At 36.0% G+C, this 24,691-nt stretch overlaps 1 protein-coding gene across 4 annotated transcripts; it reads right to left on the bottom strand.

The window, feature by feature from the left end:
* Positions 1 to 7,030: 7,030 nt before the first annotated feature.
* PANK3 (pantothenate kinase 3) lies at positions 7,031 to 23,258 on the bottom strand. Of its 4 annotated transcripts, none has more exons than XM_003981327.6 (7): positions 22,932 to 23,258; positions 15,607 to 15,959; positions 13,115 to 13,368; positions 11,371 to 11,547; positions 10,617 to 10,740; positions 8,540 to 8,665; positions 7,031 to 7,337 (listed from the first exon to the last, which is right to left on the bottom strand). In XM_003981327.6, exons 1-7 carry the CDS (start codon positions 22,957 to 22,959, stop codon positions 7,287 to 7,289), a joined length of 1,113 nt encoding a protein of 370 aa, XP_003981376.1. In that variant the 5' UTR covers positions 22,960 to 23,258; the 3' UTR covers positions 7,031 to 7,286. The 4 variants fall into 4 exon arrangements, with proteins under 4 accessions (XP_003981376.1, XP_044891803.1, XP_023115564.2 ...); XM_045035868.1 differs by lacking the exon at positions 22,932 to 23,258 and adding an exon at positions 22,424 to 22,915; XM_023259796.2 differs by lacking the exon at positions 22,932 to 23,258 and adding an exon at positions 16,054 to 19,138.
* Between the last annotated feature and the right edge of the window lie 1,433 nt (positions 23,259 to 24,691).

The raw sequence follows: 24,691 nt of genomic DNA, 5'->3' as shown, positions 1-24,691 counted from the left end.
ATTGGCAAATTTTAGTATACTTTATTATGAAGATATTTACCTTTTCTGGTTTTTCTTGTGTACTTATAGTTGTTCTAATTTTTCTATTTTGATCTATCTTACTTGGATGTTATAACCTAATTATTTTTAAATTTATTTGAATAACATTCTGTTCCTATATGCTACCTGCCCAACAGGAAGAGGGTTAAAACAACAACAACAGTGGAATGGGCTGAGAAAAACTAGTTTAGTTTTGGTTCTAATAATCAGCTGTGTGACCTGGCACAGTACAGTTGACTTCTCTGAGCTTTGTAATTCCCTATAAAATCCTAGGTTTGATTCGGCAGTCTGTGAGTGCCCAAACTTGGCTGGTCACTGGCTACTGGTGTGTGAGAGATACCAGGGCACCTCTAATTTGAAGTTTACTCAGATGAAATCTTTAATTTTTTACCCCGTGTCATTAAGACTCTCATCTGTGAATAACTAACTGTACTTTCTAATGATGGGAAGAAGGTGGGGAAAAACTAACAATTACTTCTTACATGACAGATAAGACACTTTCTGTACAATTGTTTATTGAACGCCTTCTCTGTGCCAACTACTCAGGATAAAGGTAAGACTTTGCCAAGTCTTTGTTCTCAGAGTTTACATTCTACTATAGGTAATTTCAGCTACAACTTTAATCAGTGAAAATGTGGGAGTACAATATATAAAATGAAATAATAAAAACATACACATAGGAAACAACTTAGAGAATTTATTTGGAAAGTAGGAAATAAAAAGTATGATTTTAACATTTATTTAGAATATGAAGAAAACTAGAAAAAGTTAAACTACAGAAAAGAAGGCAGAAAAGTACTGAAGTTGGCCTAATTGCCAGCCAATATAAACAAGCAAAACCTAAGCTTCCTTCATGCAAATAAGGATTAAGGAGAAGAGTACAAGAATGTTTATAGAACAGGCCACAACAAATATTTAAAAATTTACATAAGAAAATGTACATAAATGAAAAAATAAATTAGACGATTTACAAGCAATGTTTTATAGGTTACAATAGGCTATAACTTAGTTTATTATGAATAAAATTTGTAGCACATCATACATTTTTACATCACAGATTCATTGTTAGAAGAATTCCAACATGACAAAGCTCAGACTTGACAAGAACGATGTGACAGAATAAGGCAACTTAAACTGAAATGGCTTGTGTAAGTAAAATTCAAACATACAAACATCTAGATAGAATTTGGTCAATCACTGGGCAGAAGTAAGACAAGTGCCATTCAACTTATTTAAAAAGCTGAACTCTCAATGTAGTTCAAATAAAAAGCTCAAATAAAGACATGATAAAACTGTCTTAATATGACTTATATCCTAATTCCATTAATTATATTTGGGATCAAGAGACTAAGATATTGATGTCAGATATATAAAGTTACCCTTTGTTTCTAAATGTTGTAAACTAAAAAGGGCCCCTCAGGAAAAAAGTGGTAAATTTCAAAATGGCTTGGTTATCTGTAATCACTACTGACTGTGACAGATATGATGTCCATGATTCAGAGATACAATGTAAAGCCAAAATTATCTCAAACTATTTGCATTACTTACATATGCTTTACAAATTATGTAAAAGTTGAAATGTTCTTTGAAAGCTATTGCAACTGTTACTGCAACGAATGAAAGATGTTAAGAAATAGCAAAAAAAAACCAAAACAAAACAAAACCCAAAAAAACCGCAATATCTCAGAATTGAAATTTAGTTGCATATTTTATATAATTCAAAACCTTGAATTTTAACTTCATTCACTCCTTTGAAAAATACATTCCACCTTAGTTCTTTTAAACACAGAATTAGTGGCTGCTGCAGCAAAATGACTAACAATACAAAAGAAAAATAATCTCTTTACTATACAAAAAGCCAGAATGTAAAGATTTCTAGATTTTTTTTAAGGGGGGAAAAATTCCCCTCAAACACATCATTCAGCACGAACTCATGTACTTGAAGTCCCAGATCAACTCACTGCTACATTATTTTGTCACACACATGTACAATTTGATTATCCTCAGATAATTCTAAGGATAAAAGTGTTTTAGGCCTTCATCATATTGGATGTAGATGACTAGAATACATGACATTTTAACTCACCTGGAGGTAATTAAAACTGTTTTATACATTTTGCTACAAACTGTGTTTGACAAAAGCAGTAAGTAATTCTTGGAGGGGTTAATCTCACATCTGTTCCTACTCACAATGACCAGAAAGAAAGAACTTGAAGACAATGGCCACTAAAGAATCTCAAATATATCTAATATTCATACATTCATGAATTTAGTGGGATGTTTCTTTTTGTACAACGGAAAAGTTCTAATAATGTCCACATAATTTTAGAGTTAACTCAATAAAAATTTCTGATACTTCCACAGATTAAAGCACACACATACAGTTTTAATATATATGTATATATATATAAAACCTCTTATATTACTTTAAGATAGATCTACTTGGCCATTACAGGCAATAACATAACATTATGAGAGAAACCTAATATCATTCTATTGGTTTGGTGAGAATCCAGAATCTAGTACCTATCAACATATACAAATCAAATTAACTCCAAAACATTGACACCAAATATCTAAACAAATGAGTTTAGTCTCCAAATGCTGCCATGAATGGAGCAACCAACTGTCTTTCAGGATCTTGATGAGAACAGTGTCCTTTCCCATTGTAACAAATCAATTTCCTCATTTTACAATGAAAGAAAATAATATTCAAAGAATTTGGAAGAGTGGCTGGCACTATTTCCAATGTAATACCAAATCATGATCCCCACATCCACTGAATACACAAGAGATAACACAAGCAATAGAGACTGCTTTTAGAAGACATCTGAACTTTTTAGAAGTGGAAATTACTCAGAATTTAGATATGGTCAAAAAGCTGGGGTAATTTACTTTTCAAGCCACCATTATTTTTATCAGGCTATTAAAAATACCTTAAAGGAAGAAAAAAATTACTTCTTTTGGTCTTTGCTGATTATTACTAGGCTCAGTAGAAAATATAAGACAACTACTGTCTCAGATATTGAAAATAGGCAGTAATACAGATAAAGCACATTATTTTCTGAGGTTATCTGACAATATAAACAAAGTTGGCTGAATTCCTTCAGTATTAGAATAAAACACACTAAAATAAACTTACTAGGAAAACAGGACATCAATGATATTTCTTGGCAAATCATCTTAAATAAGGTCAAAGAGGATTACAAAAAGGCAATATATTTCTAATATTTTGTTTATACATACCACAAACCAGTAAGTTAAATGCAAAATAATGCACACTCATTTTTTCTGGTGATTATCATTTAACAGTTTTTACATGGCTTTAAATAAGAAAGGATTTCTAAACTACATTCTCAAATGCAATAGACTAAAAAGCATAAAGTGCTCAACAGAAAAAAAAAGATACACCAAACAAAATATAAAATTTTTGCATATAACACGCAAAGTGGTCATAAAGGATATCTGGGAACTATTAACTTGCTAATAAGCTTTCCACCCAAGAATGCAACCTTAGAAATCAAGGCAAGACTGCTCTCAAAGGTAAGAGTCCCACAGGACATAGAGGAAAACCTTTCCCTTCAGCTGCATCATTTTTCTTATAGAAACGGACTTTCAGGAACTGGTACTTAGAATACAGTAATCACATTTGCATGTAAAAGTAAAAACTCAGGAATTTTACAGAGTCTAATATTTGGCAAAGGAATCTGAACCTTTTGAAAGACCATCAATTGCCGTGTATATGTTATTGGCAATGGCCATTTATTTAAACTAAGAGCCCACCTATTTAAATTAGAGCAGCCGAACAAGGAATAAATACCCCTGTTGACAGTCAAGCAAGTCTCATACTAGGTCTATGGAGAAACTGGTTATAGAACTGAAGGCCATTAGTTCTAAGAGTCTCTAGTTAAAAGGCAATCTTTTTTGGGGGGACAAGGGGGTTGGTGGTGGAAAGTTCTAGACCTTGTGTTCTTTACCAAGCCCCCAAACTGGTAGTGCTCTTTGCATCTGAAAATATTATCAGTTTTTAAGAATGAAAATTAAATCCAAAAGTTATAAAGAAAATTCTCTCATGTATATACAACTCAATGAAGAATTAAAAGGGTCTCTTTTTTGTCCTTTAAAATTGTCTTCTCTAAATTCAAGTAGATGAGGTTGGGGGTGGGAAGGGGATTTACGTCAATGGAATCCTCAAATTTGCTTCAGTGAAGGAAAGACATTTTGGAGACTGTTGAGGCCAGTCAGGATGGGTCTTGAGCAACTTTATCCAGTGTATCACTGGAAAAATGATACACAGTATAATGAAATGGCAGGATCCAATGTAAGCTATTTTTTGGAACAGTCAGAAATACAGCTTGTCTTTGTAAAATAAACTAGCCCAAACAAGGTACTTCTTAATCTGTATTTTTTTTTAAAAAGTTCCATATTTTTCCCATAAAAAATAACATTTCCCATATCCCCTTCTCAAGTATTCTTTTAAAAGCCCTTATCCATAAAATTTTCATGGATACTTGATAGTGGTCATTTTTAAGAGCTGGTTCTGGAACTGAACTGTCTAGTACAGTAGCTACTACTCAAATGTGGCTACTGAGAACCTGGAATGTGGTTAGCCTAAACTGACATGTGCTATTAAGTGTAAATACACACTGGTTTTGAAGGCAAAGTAAAAAAAAAAAAAAAAAAAGAAAAGAAAAGAAAAGGTACAGTATCTCCTAAATAACATTTTATATTGATTATACGTTGAAATAGTAACATACCAGATATACTGGGTCAAGAAGAAATATATAATCAAAATGATTTTCACCTGTTTCTTTTCACTTTTTAAATATGCCTGCTAGAAAATATAACATTACATACTGCTCACACTTTTATGTTCTTAAACAGTATAGCCTAATAGAAATAGAGCTCTGAGGCATTATGCTGTTTGGGCTTAGAACCAAACCTATTTACCACTGTATGCTTACAAAGAATTTCATGAGATTATGTTTAAAAAAACATAATCTTGGCAGTCTGGATCACAACTCTGTGTTCATTCTTATTACTCACGTTAATTCTTGACTATACATGAGAATGGCCAAGAGTAACAGTGCTGAAAGGGTTGTTCACTTTATATGCATTTTAATAGGAAATTTCAGTTTCAAAGGACACAAAGTATGAACCACCTTCTCAGATTAACCAGAGCATTGATCAAATTAACTTACATGGACCCTGACCATTCCATTTTCTTTTCTTTCTTTTTTTAAGTTTTTATTTATTTCAAGAGAGAGAGAGAGAGAGAGAGAGAGAGAGAGAGAATGAATGAATACGTGAGTGGTGGAGGGCAGAGAGAAAATCCCAAGCAGGCTCTATGCTAGCAGTGCATAACCTGACACAGGGTTCAAAATCACAAACTGTGAGAACATGACCTGAGCTGAAACCAAGAGTCAGACACTCAACCGACTAAGCCAGCAAGGCAGCCCTCCATTTCTTTCTTAAACACAGTCCTAAATCTACAGCTGGTAACGTAGTTTGCCACAAGATACAATGTGAAATTATCATTTAAAAATAAAAACTTTTTGTACAAATGTCCAAATCACAAAATTTTAAAATAAACTGAACATGTAGCTTTTTGTAGTGACAGAAAGATCTAACCACAACAACGGAAACAGTAAAGTCACAGATGTTTAGTCACTGTCGGGTTTCAGAGTGGCTTACTGACTGAACATGAATGCCAAGTTCCAAATATTCTAAATTCCAAAACATTACCTTGCATGCTTTTTCCTGTAAGTATTCACTCCTATTGTTCATATGTTCATGTCTTTAGATAAATAAAACTGAATTTTAAATATTTGAGCACAAAATTTGAAAACTATAAGGAGAAATGTCCAGCACCTCTACTGCAAATTGTTCTTTATGGAGCAAAATTATGTTCTATAAAAACATACTAATACTTCTTTCTTCCTGTAATATACACAATTTTTAAACTCTTCCAAGTACATCCAGATTTACTGGTAATTTAAGGAGGTGAATATTTTCTCCAAGTCTACTTTGTAAATCATTAAGTAACGGTCTTGAGTATTCGCTGAACTACAGGACCTCCAAAATGTTGCTGCCAAAGTAAAAATCTGGAAAGATTTGTAACATTATAAAAAATGACTTCAAAATAGAGAACAAATTCCAAGGCAAAAGGACTTACAAATTTTGAAACTATAATGCCTCTATTACCAAAATGGTAAAACACTGATCTTTTTAGAATTCTGTAATACTGCCTCAGACTCCTACAGTTTCAAAACCATTCATATTTCAGATTTCCATCACATCTGTTTAGAATATGATTTGGTTGCTGTTCATAATAGATTAAAGTCTGTAGTTTTGATGGTCAGACCTAATTAAACAGAAATGACTCAGTTTGGGCCCAAGATAAATGTGGTACAGAAAGATCACAGACTTCTATCAATGCACGCAAAACATATTCTACTAGAAGAGTCCTGGGACTTCATTAAATGGACTTTCAAATCAGTAATTGAGCCTCCAATTAAAAAATATGAAACATTTTTAAATGTAATGATTAACTTAAAAAATACAGGAAGTGCAATATCACCAATTATGTGCATTTTCTAGGATTCATTTTAAAATTCAGGCTAATATTTAACAATAGTATTCTAATTAAATTATACCATTTGAAAAAGCTTGTATGTCTGGGAAAAGATCACATAAACGTGCTTTTTTGGCCGGGGGAAATGCTGACAAAACTACAATAATGAAAAATTAATATTGCCTTAACATTTCTAAAATCACATAAAAATGATCATCTTTGATAGCCATTTCAATAAGTTTGATACAGAGTATGTTACTGTCCACTTACTAGTAACCAAAACACATAGAACACACTTATTCAGATTCAATTATTTTCAGGAGCTAAACATTTCTGAGACTTTAAGATTTGTGTTTGAGCATACAGTACTGCAATGTTGGCTACATAAAATAAATAGAAAATCTTCTCAGAGGAAGCTCAAGAATCAGAGGCTGTATTGCATTTAAGGATTTAACACTGGTTATATACAGAAGGGAAAGCATTTCAATTAGAAATACTTCACATGTTACCAAGCTCTCTTTTAATATGGCAACTTTCAGCAGCTTACCATTCTGACATTTAAAAATCAACAGCAGTAGTGCTACTCTGTTATCCTTTGGTTCCCAGTAATGATGCCTCTGGTTTTCAGTTCCTCTTGGATGACATTTATTAGCAGAGAGAAACCGGATGCTTTTTAGCTGAAATTTGGCAGCCCAAGAAGTGCACCAACTGCTCCAAAGTATCCCTGTATAATTTAAAAACAATTATTAATGCAGTCTAGCTTTTAAATTAGCATACAATATTCATTATTAGGAACAGATATTTATTATAATCTATTTAAGAACATCTATTTGGAAATCTACCAATTTGTGTTATCAGTTAATATCTGAAAATATGAAATACGTGCTTTTGAGAGAGAGAGCGAGAGAGCGCGAGAGCGAGCGCGCATGGGGAAAGAACAGAGACAGAGAATTTTAAGCAGGCTCCACGCCCCTGACTGGGGCTTGATCTCATGATGGTGAGATCATGATCTGAGCCATAATCAAGAGGCAGATGCTTAACCAACTGAGCCACCCAGGTACCCCTGAAATACCTATTTTTAAAGTATTGCTCTTAGACATTAAAAAGCTTCTAAGGTTATTGCTGCAAGTCTGTACCCCTCTTGTCCCTTTTCCTCAAACGCAATTCCTTTTGTTCATGTGTCATCCTCACAGCATACAGCATGCCATGCGGGGCCTGCACAGCAGGACACCATTCTCAACTACAGGGTGAGAGCAGGGACAATGAAACAGACACTTATAAGGGAAAACTCTGAATATGTGTTATTAAAATTATTAATATGTCCACTTGACCAGAAACAAAATAATTCAAGGTAAATTTACTTAACCCAAAATATTACATGAACTGATATTTTCAGATCAGAATAAATGGATGTAGTGAAAGAATAGGAAAAAAATCTTGAATAAACTCCAAAATTTTAACAGTGGTCACCTCTGGAGGTGGGGGTGAGGTTGTGATGGGAGGATTAAGAATTTTAAAAATTTTCACTGCTAAATTATGTATTTTTGTGTTGTTCACATTTAATATTTGTTATTTCAAGGGAGGAAAAAAAAAACAAAAGAAAACAATTTAACAAAACAAATCCACTAAGTACACAAGCAATCCCAATATTTAAGGAGTTTATAAGATCTAATGCCGCTCTCTCTTGGTCAGAAGGAGTGGGAAACTCCATCTTAATGGGGTGCCTGCATTAATGGGCCATGTAACCTTTATGGGGGTTATAGTAACCCCTATCTCCCCAATTCAAACTGAAGTGTGGGACTCAATATACTATTTAGTAAATCGCAGTTTTATACTTCTAAGTACACAGCAAGAAACAATACATAAAACTTGCATATAAAAAAAGCATACTATTAAAATTCACAAAACATCATTTTCCTATCATACCTCATGTTCTAGAAACAATGCTTTCAGTTGACCTTTTGACCAATAATCCAGTGCATATGCCAAAAGTTTCATTGAGAGAGTATTGACACGTAAAAAGTTTCCGACAAAGACAACTCTGTTTATTTTCTAAAAGAAAAGAACAAATAAAATGACCTGAAATAAGAGCTATCAAGTACATTTTATAATACAGTAGGGTTTAGAAAATCTCCACTTAAAAATATAATTAGCCACTACCTTTTTTTAGTGTCTATTACATTCCTGGTACATATACCTCCATAATCCTGAATATTTAAAATTTAGTTCAGGATATATCACTACACATTTGTCACAATCCATAGAATATATACCAAGAGTAAGCCAAAATGTAAACTATGGGCTTTGGGTGATAGTGGGGTTCAAGAGTATATGTGGGAACTCTGTATTTTCCACTCAATTTTGTTGTGAAGTTAAAACTTGTCTAAAAAATATAGTCTATTTTAAAAAAGAAAAGTTCTCGAAAGACCCTAGTAAATGATTTTAGATGAGACTTGTTTTTGAAAATGGCCAATAAATAACCTATTAAGAAAGTAATTTGGAGAAATATTGAGATTAAAGGAGAGAAACCAAGGAAGAGTATTTTAAATGTGTTTAAAATTACAACACTGTAAACTTGAGGCTTCCAGCATCTCCGGCCCTGCCTAACCCATCAAGTTACGCTCTGCTAAGATGCAACTCACTAATTTAGTTCCCTAGATACCTTGAAGGGAATCTTAGATGGAGGAACTAGTGTTTCAATCTCCAAAATGTTTTCTATTCTCACAATATATTGACTTCTGAGTATACATTTTTGCACACTGAGTTTGGATAGTGTAAGCTATGGCCTTAATTACTATTAAGTGGCCAGTGAAAATCTAGATAGATCTACAGGGCTAAGAAAAAAGGTCCCAGAATATTGTCTGCCCCCAAAAGTGAAATATTCCCCAAACCTGGGTCAAAACACCTGTTAGTGGCTCTTTCCACCAACTTACTAAACTGTTATTGAGACACTTAGAACTCTGGATTTTAACACAGAATAATATGCATGATTATCTTACCTCCTCTAAATATTTATCCAAGGGTCACATTTTCAATAAAGCCTTCCTTTAACAAGCAAACTACTCAGCAATCTGTCTTCTGCCATTCTCTTTATCTTGTTTGGTTTTCTTTTTGTAAAAAGTAGCATTTATTATCTAATATATACTAAAAAATTTACTCTATCACTAGAATAGATGGAAGCTCCACAAAGTCAGGGGTCTTTGTTTTTTTCACTAATATATCCCTAGTGCCTAGAAAAATACCTGGTACAAGGTACTCCACAATGAATAAATGAATGAACAAATGAAGGATTCCCTCAAAAAGCAAAATTTCCAATTCATTTAAAGTATTTGATATTTACAAAAATTAAATGGGCAAATACATCTATTACATGAAGGCAGAACTGTGTATTTACTCTCCTTCATATAAAAATAACCCAACAGTGAGGCAAATCTACGAGGTAAATCTATGCTTTTTCATAAGTATGTATCATTCAAATTGCATGTGAAGAACAAGTCTCAATGCCTTCATAGCCCTGTACAATGCTGCTTGATCCATATGCAACAAGGCAGCACTGTAAAGAAGCCAAAGGCAATAAGAAAACTTCCAAGCACTTTGCTAATCAAATGCAACATTAACAGCAAAAAAAAAAAAAAAACCAAAAAACCAACCAAAAAATCCAAAAAACAAAACCAAACCCTCTTTCAGTAGTTACCTCAAAAATGTCCTATGTTTGAAAAAAGAATTTTCTATCTTCAAGAGATTTAGGTGGTATATTTCTGGAAAAGCTTCTAGATAAATTTGAAATATAAGTATCTATTTGTCCTCCTTCCAATTTGAATTATCTGCTATTTTCTTTACAAATAACAATAAGTGGGGACACATGACATTTAGCTAATGAGCCTTGGGATTTAACAGAGATGAGTAACCTCAATCCTAGAGACCTCCTTAAGGAACATAAAGAAGCCCTGCTGTACATAAATAAAATTTCAATCCACATTTTCCATATAGTTAATTTTTTTACCTCATTAACAGCACACATTCGTGCCACAGACCCAATGTTATTGGTGATAGTAACTAAAGTTGCTCTTGCTAGATCTTCTTTACTAACAGATTCTCGCTTCTCCTTATAAATCATATTCCCAAAACTGCAAAGAAATGAAAGACAAAATCAATTCTGCTGATAATCAACATTTTTGGGAATTTATCTTACAGATAAATATGGTATGTACAAAATAATGCATGTTAACAAGGTTACTGACTGACCCATTGAGCTATACACAGCAAAATACTGGTAACCACCAAAACATCCAACAAACTTCGATAAACCCACACAATAAAATACCAAGAAGCTGTTAATAAGGGGGGGGAGAGGGAGAGAAAAAGGGAAGGGGGAGAAAAGAAGGTGAGAAAGAGAGAGAAATGAAGGTAGGGTGGGAGGCCAGCAGATAGACTGGGGTATCTTGACAATATGCTGTATGGTAGTATACAAATATTACCTTCTGAAAGTTACCTTCTAAGTAAGGGGAGGATAAGGATATGTATTTACATTTGCATCAAGAAAAACCAAAAGGATGCACAAGAATAAAAATGGTTTCCTATAGGGTATATACCTGGGAGACTTCTTAATGTGTATCTAATTTTTAAACTACATGAATGTTCAAAACTTGGAACCTAAACTGGGTTAAGAGTAAGTAAGCCTCCTTACAACTTCCTAATATATTGCTTTCTAAAAACTAAATAGGCAACTTTCATTACAACATAAATATTAAAGTTACCTAGATGCTACAGCCCAACCTGGCAGACGAAATCTTTCATAATCTCCTCCATAAATATCACGGACCAGCTTGTCGGCTTGGGTGCTGTCACCTTTGGATGCCATTTCAAGAGCCTCTTCAAAACTTTCACAGCCAGTCAACAGACAGCATAAACCCAGAAAGGTACCTCCTCCAAGGCTAAAGAAAATAAAACTGGGTAAGTTACATTTATACACTGTATTCTTCTTCCAGAGTAAAAATAAGAGTATTCATATATTCAACAAACACAAAGAAAGAACATATTGCTAATGCCAAGTGCTGAAATATCAACATAATGAAGGTAAGAAAAATGCCTAGCAAAACCAAATTTGTCAGATGAAATAAACCAAAGGGAAAGATAATCACTTGGTGGAAGCATCATGAGGATGGAAGAGATATTTTATATCTTCTATTATCTTTACCAATTCCTTACACTTTGTAATTGCCAAAAAATAAATGCTTTTATGTGTGTGAAAAAACAGTTTAAATGTTAAAAATTACTATATGAATTAAAAGGAGAAAATTTGTAACTCTAAATGGTTTCCAGGAAATGATTTAGTGAAAGGTCTATTTACTTGGTCTGACAAGGCTGAAATCAATTCACTGTGATACATAAGCATTTAATGTGACCCAGAAATGAATATGGTGAGAAAATTTTTGTCAGTCTGGTCAATATGTTAATGCCAGTAATTTACTTGGTTCCGTTATTCTTTTGGATATGCTGATAAAATGAAATGTCTCTCTAACCCCTAAAATCAAAACCTTTGTTCCTCAGTTTCACCTCAATTTCTAACAGACTCTATTCCTGGTCACTGCTGGAATTTAGTTAACCAGACTTAATTTCTTTTAGAATTGACTGCAGTAGGTAATACTTCCCTGTAATTCTCTGGCATAGAGCATCACAATAGAGGTAGATTTTTAGCCACCATAGATATAAAATACTAATTTAAGGATCACTTAGGGGCGCCTGGCTGGCTCAGCCAGTAGAACATGTGACCCTCAGAGTTGTGAGTCTGAGCTCCATGAGGGGGGCAGTTTAATTAAAACGAACAAAAATATTAAGTATCACTTTAATAAGAGCACTACTTTAAAATGGAAATGAGTATTTTTCATAAACCCCAAAATCTTTCTTCCTCAAATAAAAAGGAGTCTCTACCCTCCTTAAAAGCTGATAAAGTATATATCAGAATCATAAGGACAATTTAAAAATTTCATTTCACAATACTTCAGGCATTATAGAAAACACTGGGATATTTGGAACATTAATGTTATTCCATAAAGAGCTTATGTTCAATTCATCCTATAAGAATTATCATAATGTTGTCTAACACAACACTTAAATATGAATCTAATCCAATCAGCATGCAAGCTAACCAGTGTCAAGCATTAGGCTTAAATATATCTATAAAATAGTGAAAGGAGAGAAGAATGCTTTGGAAAATAAAAAAGTCCCTGGAATCATTCCAGATAAAAATTCCCTCTTAGAATTGTGGAAAGTTTAGTACCAACTGTTGCTAAGCAAATATAAATAATGATTTCAGTTTGAGTCTTTACACACATACCTTATGAAACAAAATTATCTGTAACACTTTAACTTCTACTTACACATCTACCTTTTTTTTCTATTGCATAAATACATGTTAAAGGCTGGCATTAGTATGAAAAATTCACAACTTCTGTGTATAAAACAACATGAATGCTGCAATAAGAACAAAGAGGTTACTACCTTGTCCCGGTTACTCGTTTATAGTTGTCTTTGGAATGGACTGCTAAAATACTGACTCCTGAACCAATGTTCACTATCAGCAGTGGATAGGGATCATCCAAGTTAAAAGGCATCTTTTGGCATCGCTCAGGTTCTGAGGCATTAGCAAAATAATAGCACTCTGCTTGTCCATTGAAACTGACAGAATCTATATACAGCAAGCCCTTTACAAGGCAGTCAAGTTCATCCAGTTTGTGCAGGTGGAGGTTTCCAATCTGTAAAACAAAAACAAAAACAGAAACACACAAAAACACCAAAAAAGTTGTACAAAGTGAACAAGGGACAGTATTAAAAATATTTGACTCAAATGCACTGTATAATTTTCACATACTTTATAAAACTTCAAAATCATCTATACATTTCCACTTGTTTTGTGTCAACATCTCTTAGTCCTATGATTCTCGGTGATGGTGGTATTACCTCTGGAGGTATTTGTGGGGATTTTCAGTTTTCACAAAGATAGGAGAAAAGAACCAAACTAACATTTAATGGGCAGGGACTTGTGATGTCAGATGAGTGGGGCAGTTGTACAAATGAGTGGGGCACAACTCCAGTGAGTGGGGCAGTTGTGCAAAACAAAGAAATATCCCATTCCTGCTCTTTCACTGTTCTGACAGACATTTTTGTAGGTAGCAGTAGGAAAATTTGTTTATAATTATCCATGCCTATGTAAACATAAAGTATTCTTTATATGGCTTTAATATATATACACTAAATTTGCTAGGAATGCAACCATTATATAAACTGAGGAAATACTGGACTTCCATATCAATCTGTTAGCATTTGTGGCTTTAGAATTTACGGTGAATGTATATCTAAGTGCCAGTATCTAACTATTTCATTATGCCCCTTTTATGTGATCCTACTAGAGAAATCTACCAATATATAAATAACTTCATTTCCTGTCTCTATATTATACTTTGAGTACTAGTTTGAAATTATTAAACTCACTTCAGGTTAGTAAAGAATGTTATAAAGTATTTGTAATAAAATCTCAGCTTAGAGATCACTTCCTCTGGGAAGCTTTCATTATCCAGAACTTGTTAGGTACCACACTACTCTGGTGTTCCCGTGGCACTGTTTTTCACAGCAATAGCATTAATTATCAGACACGGTACTTTTACTTTTAAATCATTTGTGTGGTCTAGACTACTACATTCTTCCGGGGCTAGGACTGTGTCTTATTTCCAGCTGAGCTGTGTCTAGCATAATACCTGACATATACTACATGCTCAATTATTAGCTTAATAAATGATGGAGCATCAACAGGAAAGTTATTACAGAACTTCATCACTAGAAAATATTGATAGTGGCCAGGTGAAATGAAAGCTGGCATCAAGGACACTGCTTTTGGTAAGAATATTAAACACCAAATATCTCATGTCCCAGCAAACTGGTCTCAAATTTATGAAATTTATGTTCAAATTATTCAATAAATTGAAAACAAATCAGTATTATCCATCAAAATAAAAGAATTAATAAAACTTAGACTTTTAAACTATCCCAAAGTTTAAGGGGCTTATGTTATATGAGCCATGTAAGTGATCACTTTATGTTCTATTAAGATTTTTCTTATATAAATTTAAGAAATTAAACGGTCCACTTGCATATTTTCACAGAAAACAAATTTCAGTAGCCCCAAATGCCAACTTTCTAATCTTTACTCTAATGGAAAGAACTAGAAGCTTGGCAAACCCCCACTAGCACATAAATCAATGCTTACATTTGCCATTTCCAAATGGCACTCTTTGAGACAAGACCATGGTAATGTTGACAGATAAAATCAGGAAAAGAAGGTAATAGGGACTTTCATTCAGATGTCTACTAGTCAAAAGACACTGGCTTCAGCTGTTTTTCTTTGGGGGAGGGGGATGGCCCTAGGAGAGAGGGCTATATGAGTAATAACAAAGAGCAATGCAAACACAGGACAGTAATAGTGAAAATAATTCAAACCCCACTTGTATCTGGCTTCGTACACTACCAAATTCACTGAAATTTCTTCTTATGGTAGCTTTGTAACAGTCCCTAAACCTAGCAGGTTTTACCAAACATTATGTACAATAAGGCCAAATCTGGGTGATTTTTTACTCAGTCTATAAAGGTGTTTAAGTGCCCCAAAAGAAGGGTGCCTAGGTTGCTCAGTTGGTTAAATGTCTTACTCTTGATTTTGGCTCAGGTCATGGTCTCAAGGCTATGAGATGGAGCCCCATGTTGGGCTCTACGTTGAGAGTGGAGCCTGCTTGAGACTGTCTCCCTCTGCCCCCTCCCACCCCACCCCCCACCGCCAAAAACGTGTCCCAGATGAAAAGCTTGTCATGAATATAAACTTCCTCTGTATCCAAGCAGGGGCAACTAATCTAAGAAACATGTAAGATGGAAGGAAACCTAGACTCATGTTTTAAAAATTAAAGAGAATGGGTATCAATGTTTGGCTTTGAGTAACAGATACCTACTGTGCGGAAATCTTCTTCAAACTTGTAAGCACCACCTCCTGTAGCACATAGCACCGTGTGTAATGTTGAGAAGTTTTTATCTCTTCCCATTTGGATAAAAGTAGGCAGGTCATGGGTTGGAAATCTGATAAAGTGCAAGTTCCCTCTTCGGCCAAAAAGTGTTAAATCCTTCAGTTCAAGGTGTACATCCCGAATACCAGTGGATCCATATGCTACATTAGAAGTCAAATATTTCCGGATACTTTTTAAGCTCTCAACCTCTTCTTGTTCTTCCTCTGCTGTGATATCAATAGGTTCAAAATAGGAGAGCTTTACTAGAGTCCCCCCAATGTCCATGCCAAACCATGGGAAAGCTGTGGATTAAAAAAAAGTAATAACTTTACCTACATTGGTTTTAGAAACACAAATTAGTTAGAAACTAGTTAATTAGCCACAAATTTCGCTTACTCTGAATCATGCAGTCAGTAATATTTTTGGGGTAAGATGCATCTTCTATGTGCAACTCAACTTTTTCCATTTGAAGCATTACTTTGTATATTCTCTAAAACTCTGTAATATAGGATGCTTAGAGCTGGTCCAGGGCTTTTTAATTCCTCGTCAGGTAGGCATTCCTTTTCATTTATTAAATACTTACCATATGCCGCAGGGGATCAGGAAAAATTTGGAACAATTCTGTTTTAATAAATAGGTCACCAGCTAGGACTTGATAATGTTTCTAGTAACATTTTAACATAGTAAAATTGGCCTATAATTACTTCAAGTAACCCAAGGTAAAAGTACCTCCTTAAAAAGAAATCTTATTCTTTCTCATTAAGCATTAGGTTTCTTTGGTACATCTGGTTAATATGTACCAGTGCTCTGGTGCTCTTTCACTAACTGGACTATATGACTTTAGAAAAGCCATTAACTTCTCTGAATCCAAGTTTCTTTAAGGTCTGTTTCTATTCTCTGTATTCATCTCTATTCATCTCTTAAACAAGATGATAATCAAAATAATTTAATACTTAAATACATACATTACAAAATGCCTCAGAATAAAATACATAACAGGTTTTTACGTATAAGTTGTCAAAGACGACTAGTTCCCTCTAAAATTCTGTTTCTTAAATATTAGTGTTTTTGTTATGTGTGACTATTAGAAACCAGGAACATACAATTCAGCAAGATAGGATTCTATATATTTCTCCATTACAGAATTTTACATTTACTGAAATTAATATTAAATATGAGGAAGTATAATTCTTATCTTTTTCTGGAGAAAGAGCTCACTTTTCTTTCTTTCCTTTTCTTTCTTTCTAGCCTGTTTTTGTATTGGAAACCTAAGTTGCAGATATAGGTCTACATTAAAGACAATCTTAAAATAGAAACTTCTTTAAAAAAATTGTAAAATGATATAAGACCATAATATGGGTGGCAGTAAGACCCCAAAGAGGCATTATGCTTTTATGCCTATGTTTTTATAAATAACTAAGATGTAGTAAAAGAAACAGGCTAAAGTTTCTCAATTTTTCAATCCCTACTAGGAAGTAGCAATACTAACAGTTACAAAGGGGATATTCACAGCAACTGTTTGTCTTAAAAGAAAACAATACAGAGTAGCTTTACTGATCCAATAAATCAGAGATGCCTTCAGAATTTTCCCAAACTGTTGAACAGATATGCAGTTAGGACACTTTTCAACGGATATTAGATAAAACAAGATTATATAACCAAAATGATTGATTTGATTGATGCTTGATTCTAGATTTCATGGGGGTGGGTGTGCAAATCATTGCTGCTATGTAAAGTATATTTTGGGATAGAAAAGTTTCTACAAGGTGAGTTTTATTGAGCTAAAAACTTTTATTTTCTTCCAAAGTTCAAAATACTTTAAAAATTGTTTAAGTTTATAGTTTTTCTTTCTATGCCTTTGTCCTGTCAAAATATACAAATAAAAATGTTACTTCCACGCAAACTATAACGCTGTAACATTACCAAGTTCAAAGTTCATTTTATTTTTATTTTTAGTCAGAAGTCCCTGCCTACTCCCAGGCTTATAAGTAAGTGAACACTGCCATTTTTGAAAGAAAAAAAAAAAACCAATTAACACTTATGTGAAGAACTTTTAATTCTTACATGAAACCATAATTTTTAAAAGAACCTTACTTACTGGCTAGGAAGATACTTGAAGTTTACAGATAAAAATACTGGGGAGGAAGAAACTTTCTACTTTTCTAAACCTGTGTGGTTAGCACTATGGTTTTTGACCCCAAAGGGCAATGGCCAATTCCAAAACACGGAACTGTGGAGTAGGCAACAGAAAGGCTCACAGAATGAAATCCTGTTTGTGAATGAAACAGGATTGGGTGCAAGAAAGTGTTAACCAGTTCTTTCTCAGAGACAGAAAATGACTGTTTAGGTGTAATTATCATTAAAATGATAACGAAAAACAAAAACCTTTCACTTCTTCTTCTTCTTTTAAAAGGCTTTTCTTGATCTATTTGCATGAAACAACCAAACTTGTCCTATCTGAAAAGGAAAACTCCACACAGAAAGTAAAAAACATTTGTAAACAAAGCTGTTTTATTATTACAGTATACCAAATCCCTTATTTCTTTTAAATTACATTAATTGCTGAAGAATATAAAATATGTATGACCTAACAACCATCAACAACAACAAATTTATGAAACAGAGTACTACCGTTCAATTTTATCTTTTTAAGTAGGCTTCAAGCCCAGCACGGAGCCCAGGGAGACCAAGACCTGAGCTGAGGTCAAAAGTCAGAAGCTTAGCTAACTGAGCTTTCCAGGCACACCTACCATTCAATTTTAAATCTTTGTGTAGCCACTTTTGTACACTAAAGAAACAGAAGGTTCTTCCAAATACCTCAGATTAAGTTGGAAGAACTATGTAATTTCTTTAAGGGTTATTGCCTAGAGGTAAGCTTTTAAAATTATGAATGCAAAAAGCTCAAGATTCATCTCACATCTAGCCTAGGAGATGTCTGTTCTTAAAGGAAGGGTAACTAGATTGTAAATGATGAGTTTCTCACTCATCATCATGTGCAATCTAGAACATAACATGTTCCCTCTATTTCTTAGTAAATCTCACTTATGGTAATTCTCTTCTTAAAATCAGGAAGGTAGATACTGAAAGAGAACTCAGTTTTGCCACTGACCAAAAAAAAAAACAAAAAAACTGGTAACAGCCACCTTTGGTATTAGTGAGCCTTTCAACTCAGCAGAATTCTGGAATTCATTTCCTTATGTGGGCAGGTGGGGAGGATCACATTCAAAAAGTATGGAGAAGGCAATAAGAACACAGAAAACACAAGTTCTTCTTCTTTTTTTTTTAAAGATTTTATTTTTTAAGTAATCTCTACACCTAACATGGGGTTGGAACTCACAACCCAGAGATCAAGAACTGCATGCTCTAACAACTGATCCAGCCAGACGTGCACCACAGAAAACACAAATCCTTAATTATGACCCACTCCTATCATTTAGTAAGTGGTCAAATAACCGATCTTTACATTGTTCAGTACATAAAAAAAAAAAAAAAAAAACAAAAAAAAAAAAAACATTTTCTCACTGACCAAAATAGGAGGGGAAAGGATCCTGGAGCTCAAACTTTATTTGCAATGAAAGCATGAAGCAAATATAAGGTTATTAAGTACAACCACAGGTCCACTAATAGCTTATGAGGTAATAAAAATATCAGTTTTCTAAAAAGTCAGGCAAGTATCTATACCTATAGCTTTGTTGCTTTTAGCCAAGGGATAGGTTAAAAGTAGGTCACCAGTGCAAGAGCAGCCTACTTACTGCATATAAGCTAAATATTTTTTTATTCTTTGAGAATTAAACTCTCCACTGCCAAGGTAAAAAAAGAAAATGAACCAAAACACACATTTAAAAAACAAAGCACACACTCCATAAATACAAATACGTACTTTGATGATGGCAAATATGCATTGCCTTCCCCAGACTTTCCTAGAATCTCCTGTGATTTACTTGGACTTCAAAAAAATAATAGTTCCTAGTCTATTTCTCAGCCAAGCCTAAAAGAGCTGCCATTAGTTCCCTGTAAGTAACAAAAATATCCAGGACTACCATAAGCATAAAGTGCTACCAAGAATTATCTTCCTTACCAGGGTGGATCATGAATGAAGAAACCTGCATGTCCAGTCACTTTCTGAAATGATTAAACAGCAGGAGACATCTAGCCACAGGGCAAACTGTTAATTTCTAGTAAGTTGTGTTATGTGAGTTTGGTGTCTTGCTAGGCATTGTAAAGGGGTGGGGGAGAAGCATTATCAAAACATTTAATTGCTCTTGGCCCCATGCAGATTTCAGCCCAAAGGGATCCTATGCCAAATTAGGATTTAATTATTCTTTAGCAGAAAGAGCAACCAATGATGAAAATGTTCAAGACATTAGATTATTTTAAGAAACAAAATTCTAAAATGGGAATGTGCACTGGTAAACTCCAAGTATGCTTCAACTTCTTGGATAAAAAAGACATTTTGCTCTTCCCAATAATCACTCCAAATAAAAATGCTGGTGTTTCAAAATAGACTAAGAAAATAATCACCTTCACACCTTCAGTGTCACAATTCCTTAGAAAAGCATCACGTAAGATTTTTTTTTCCTTTGGTAAATTAGGTACATCTAAGGGAATGTTAGAAACTATCATATTAAATTGTACCTTATTATCTACTGGAAGTGATAATTGTTAAACAATGATTCAATTTACAAACAGGCCAAACTACACATATATGCCATATACTTCTCTCTGATCTTGACAACAGCTTCAGGTTGGGTTAGCAAAGCAGAGATTCAAAAACCTTTATCTCATCAAATTAAAAAAATTTATCTTTTACTGTCCCCTTGTTAATCAGGCTTCATGTCACAAAGGTAAGCAAAACAAAGACTGAATATATCTTAAGAGATCAGTCCAGGTCAGTCCAGGTAGAGAGGAACCCGTGATTGGCTTTTTAACATCTAATACTTAAGCAGTGTGAAAAACATAAGGCAAAGCAAGCAAACATTGCCATTTTTCAGGTTTTCATAGAAAACTAGAAAAATTTTCACTAGAAAAATTTGTCATGAGGTTCATGTTTGACTTCATCCTTCCCTTGGAGTTGAATTAACACTAACCTTATTATACAACTAGAGGACGAAACGGATTCTTTTTCTCACTTTCTGGTTAAATACATGCATTTGGTTTCTAACCCTGTAATATATTAGTGTTGTATCTAAAAGCAATGTTTTCTAACCCTTAGGTGAATGTAAGAGTGTGAAGCTAAAGCCACTTGTTTAATGCTGCAATGCATGTAAAGAGTGCCTTACACATAGGAAGTGCTCACTTAGTTTATAAAAAAAAAACCCTATACAAGTACTCAAAAACAACACAAATACATCTTTCCCTAATCGGAGTGGTTTGAAACGTCAGAAATGACACTTTCTAGTTCTATATATTTATAGCTCATAATTGAAATACTTCCCCCACACAAAAACAAGATGTTCTTTACTTTCCCAGTGAAGGACTGAGGAAGCAGCAAAGTCACCTTTTACATATAAGAAACGGGAAATGTCACTTTAGACTTCTAAATCCGATTAACTGACTAGTGTTTCAGCATGACTCTTTCAGCACTGTCCCCTAAGCAGTAATAAGCAACTTCTAAAAAACAGGTGCTCCTTTCTCAACTTAGTTTATTTTATAAACCTTTACGTACTATCTTTGCTGAAGCACCTTTGACAGAGGCAGCATTCATACCTGATTACAAGTGTGCCCAAATCTAACAAACCACATCAGCATCATGGCAAAAAGAAAATACCCTAAGAGTTAGAATATGAGCTTGTCAAAGTTCAACTCATTTTACCAAATGGAACTTCTAAGACAAGCAGGGAAAATGTATGTGTTAAAGGAACATGTCCAAGTGTTCGACGTTACTGCATCTGTTCAAGGTTAGTTTAATTCAGCAAATGTAAAGAAAATTAAAACTGGTTCTCTATTAACTGTCATTTAAACCTTCCCATCACTATTCTATAGACCCTTTGAGTAAGTACTCTTTAAAGATCACAAGAAATCATCGATAAAATACACATTTTCTTCAGCAGGCAGATAAAATCACCACGTCAGAAAGGTTTGTGTTTAAGTATTTAGACTAAACTATGCCCTATGGGTGCAGAAAAAAGAACACTGGACGAGGAGTTCACTTGGGGCCCTGAGCCTCATTAGCAGAGTTGGTTGGCATAGCCTTGGAAAAGTTACTCTGGGGCTAAATAAATTCAATTTCCTCACCAGTAACATTAAGAATGAATTATCTCACGTTTAAATAACAATCCATAGTTTTCAGAGTGCTGCAGTAAGTTGCCTCTCCCTTGAGGTAACAAGAACCCTGATGGGCCAGAAGGGAAGGTGTCAGTGCTCCGTTTTATCACTTGAGACGCTAAAAACTGTGAACTATCAACACAACTCTAAGAAATAAGCATGCATCCCCACATTCCTAGTTGCTCTGGGAGAATGTACTTAGTATGAAATCACAATGAATGATTAAATAAGCTATTTACAGGAGTAAAGGTTTTTAAAAGGCTAAAAATAAAAGGAAGCAAATGAAAGTTGATACGCTCGTTTAAAACATGGGAAAGAATGTTTCTTTAAAAAGTTCGTACATATATACTGGCGTAGAAAAATCTGAGTATTCACCAAAATATTAATAGTGGTTAGCCCTGAGCGGCGGGAATATCTATGATTTTCATCCTTTTATGTCTCTTTTTCCAAGCAAACACGATCTAGCTGTTAATTCTAAACAAAAACAAGCCAAAGCAATTACCCGCTGGTAGGTCTCAGGCGTGTTTTAAAAAGGCTTTAATTGTAACAGCGGTGACAACTCCCAGGAACACACCAGGATTTCAAGGACACATGCTGGAAGCTCAGAAATCAGTAAAAAAAAAAAAAAAAAAAAAAGGGGGGGGGGCGGTAAATGCCCCTGCGCAAATGACACCCATTTTCAACCTGACTTCAGAGCCAGCTGGGGCAGCGGACTGATAGCTCCCGTCTGGTCTGGCAAAACCCGAATCAAAAATTCCCCCAAGTGCCTTCCAGATCTCGAGAAGGAAGTGGGAGGAAAGGGCCAGGAGGCGGCAGGCGTTCGTCACGCGCTCACAGGGGAATGAAGAGGGAGCCTCGACCCCGATGCTGAAATGGTCCTTCCGCCCCCCCATCCCGTGCCGGGCGCCTGCGAGGGCCGACGGGCCGGGAACAACGCCGCTCCGCTAAGGCGCTTCTACACGGGGCCCAAAGTGCTCTCCCAACCCGGGGGGCCCAAGCCCCCATCTTACAGGGTTTCTTGGCATCCTTGATCTTCATGGCGTCTGCCTAAGGAACCAAAGGCAGCCTCGGGTCCGGAGCACTGGGGGTAGCGGAGTCGACTCCGGAGGTGCCTCGGCCGCGCGGGAAGGCCCGGCCGGTTCCTCCCCTCAGGCCGGGCGGGGCGGGCCTGGGGCGGGGCGGCGGCGCCAAAGGCGAGGCCCGGCCCAGGGGGCGGCCTCCCCACCCCCTCGAGGGTGTGCCGGGACCGAGCGAGCTGGGGAAGGCCTCCGGCCTCGCCGCTCCGGGGCCCCCCCGCAGCCGCTCCAAACAAAAGGCCCCGGTCCCCCGAGCCGCCGCCGCCGCACTGAGAAATAGCCCGCCCAGGCCGAGCGCCCACGTGACGCCAGCCCCTCCTCTCTCCGCCGGCTGCTGGGGATGGTAGTTCTTCGGGTCGCGATGCCCCGGTCTCTGGCTGCAGCTTTCCAGTCGGACTACGAAGCCCAGGCTGCATCGCATTCCTCCTCTGAGGCCCCTCCGCTTCCGGAGGTCGCCTCAGCGTGGTCCCAGAGAGAAGGGGCGGGGCCTTAATCACGCCAGCGAGGAGGCGACCAATGGTGGCTGAGTTGGGCGGGCTGCGGAAGTCTGGGGCTCAGGCTTCACCCCGCGGCTGGAAAAGAAGGGGAAGGGTACTATGTCTGTGCAGGTACTGTCATGGCTGTTCTGTAAGTCGCAGCCTTCCCCTGGAGGTAGAAAACCTGGTCATTGGGCGGTGGAAAGCACTAAACACAGGGCTGTAGAGCCGCTCTTTAGGCAGACCGTTGAATGCATTTGTAAATTAAAGCCATTCACAACGGGACCCTCTGGCTTAAGAGACACCTCAAATGTTATGGGGTTGGAATACTAATAATAGCAATAAAAATAATAATTAATATTTATGGAATGCGTACCATGTCCTAGGCACTCTGCTAAGCACTTTTTGTGGAATTATTTAGTTCGATTGAGCAACCTTGTAAACTGCCTACAATTATTTTATTATCTACCATTTTGAAGATGGGGTGGGACCTGAGGAGTTAAATAAATTGGGAATCACGTGCTCTTTGCCACAGTTCCGTGGTCCCTTCAGGGGCCCTGCAGTCCAGCTTCCTCTTTCCAAAGGGGGAAATTTCCAGAGAAGAAAATTAGATTTTCCAGTTCTCACAGCAAAGCCAGAGACCCCTTTCTCAATGCCCCCTATTTTCTGAGGCTTCTAGCTGGAACAGGAAGGGATGGCATTGAGCATCTTTTCCTGGCCTCCCCTCCACCTCTGTCCGCCAGTAAGCTGACCAGGAATTCAGTGACTTTGACAACAGATGGTCTGAGAGTTGGCAATGGATGATTGAGCTTTATTGCCCCTCTCTTATGGAGGATGAGACAAGGATTGTAAATATGGACAGGAAGGGACACAAACTGCCAGGGAGCAAGTACTGAGAGCTTACTTTTAAAATTTTAATTTAGGGGCGCCTGGGTGGCTCAGTTGGTTGAGCATCCCACTCTTGATTTCGGCTCAGGTCATGTTCCCTGGGTCCTGGAATCAGGCCCTCGTGTCGCTTTGCTATGGAGCCTGCTTATGATTCTCTCTCTCTCTCTCTCTCTCTCTCTCTCTGTCTCTCTCCGCCACCCCCCCCCACTCGTGCCTTTTCTCTCTCTCAAATAAGAATAGATTAATTTAATTTAATTTAATTTAATTTAATTTAATTTAATTTAATTTAATTTAAATGTAATCCTCACAACCACCCTTTGAAATACAATG

The sequence above is a fragment of the Felis catus genome, chromosome A1, assembly GCF_018350175.1.
Source record: "Felis catus isolate Fca126 chromosome A1, F.catus_Fca126_mat1.0, whole genome shotgun sequence".
Lineage (NCBI taxonomy): Eukaryota > Metazoa > Chordata > Mammalia > Carnivora > Felidae > Felis > Felis catus.
This window is presented reverse-complemented; position numbering and strand designations above follow the sequence as displayed.

Bases quoted from the DNA above. Each gene is read 5' to 3' on its own strand.
- PANK3 (XM_023259796.2), bottom strand. From the start codon at position 16,132: ATGCTTCAAATGGAAAAAGTTGAGTTGCACATAGAAGATGCATCTTAC. The intron at 10,741-11,370 runs GTAACTTTAATA...ATTTCTTTGCAG, and splicing joins GGTTGGGCTGTAGCATCTAG to TTTTGGGAATATGATTTATA. The intron at 7,338-8,539 runs GTATGATAGGAA...TAAATTATACAG, and splicing joins CATTGTTTCTAGAACATGAG to GGATACTTTGGAGCAGTTGG.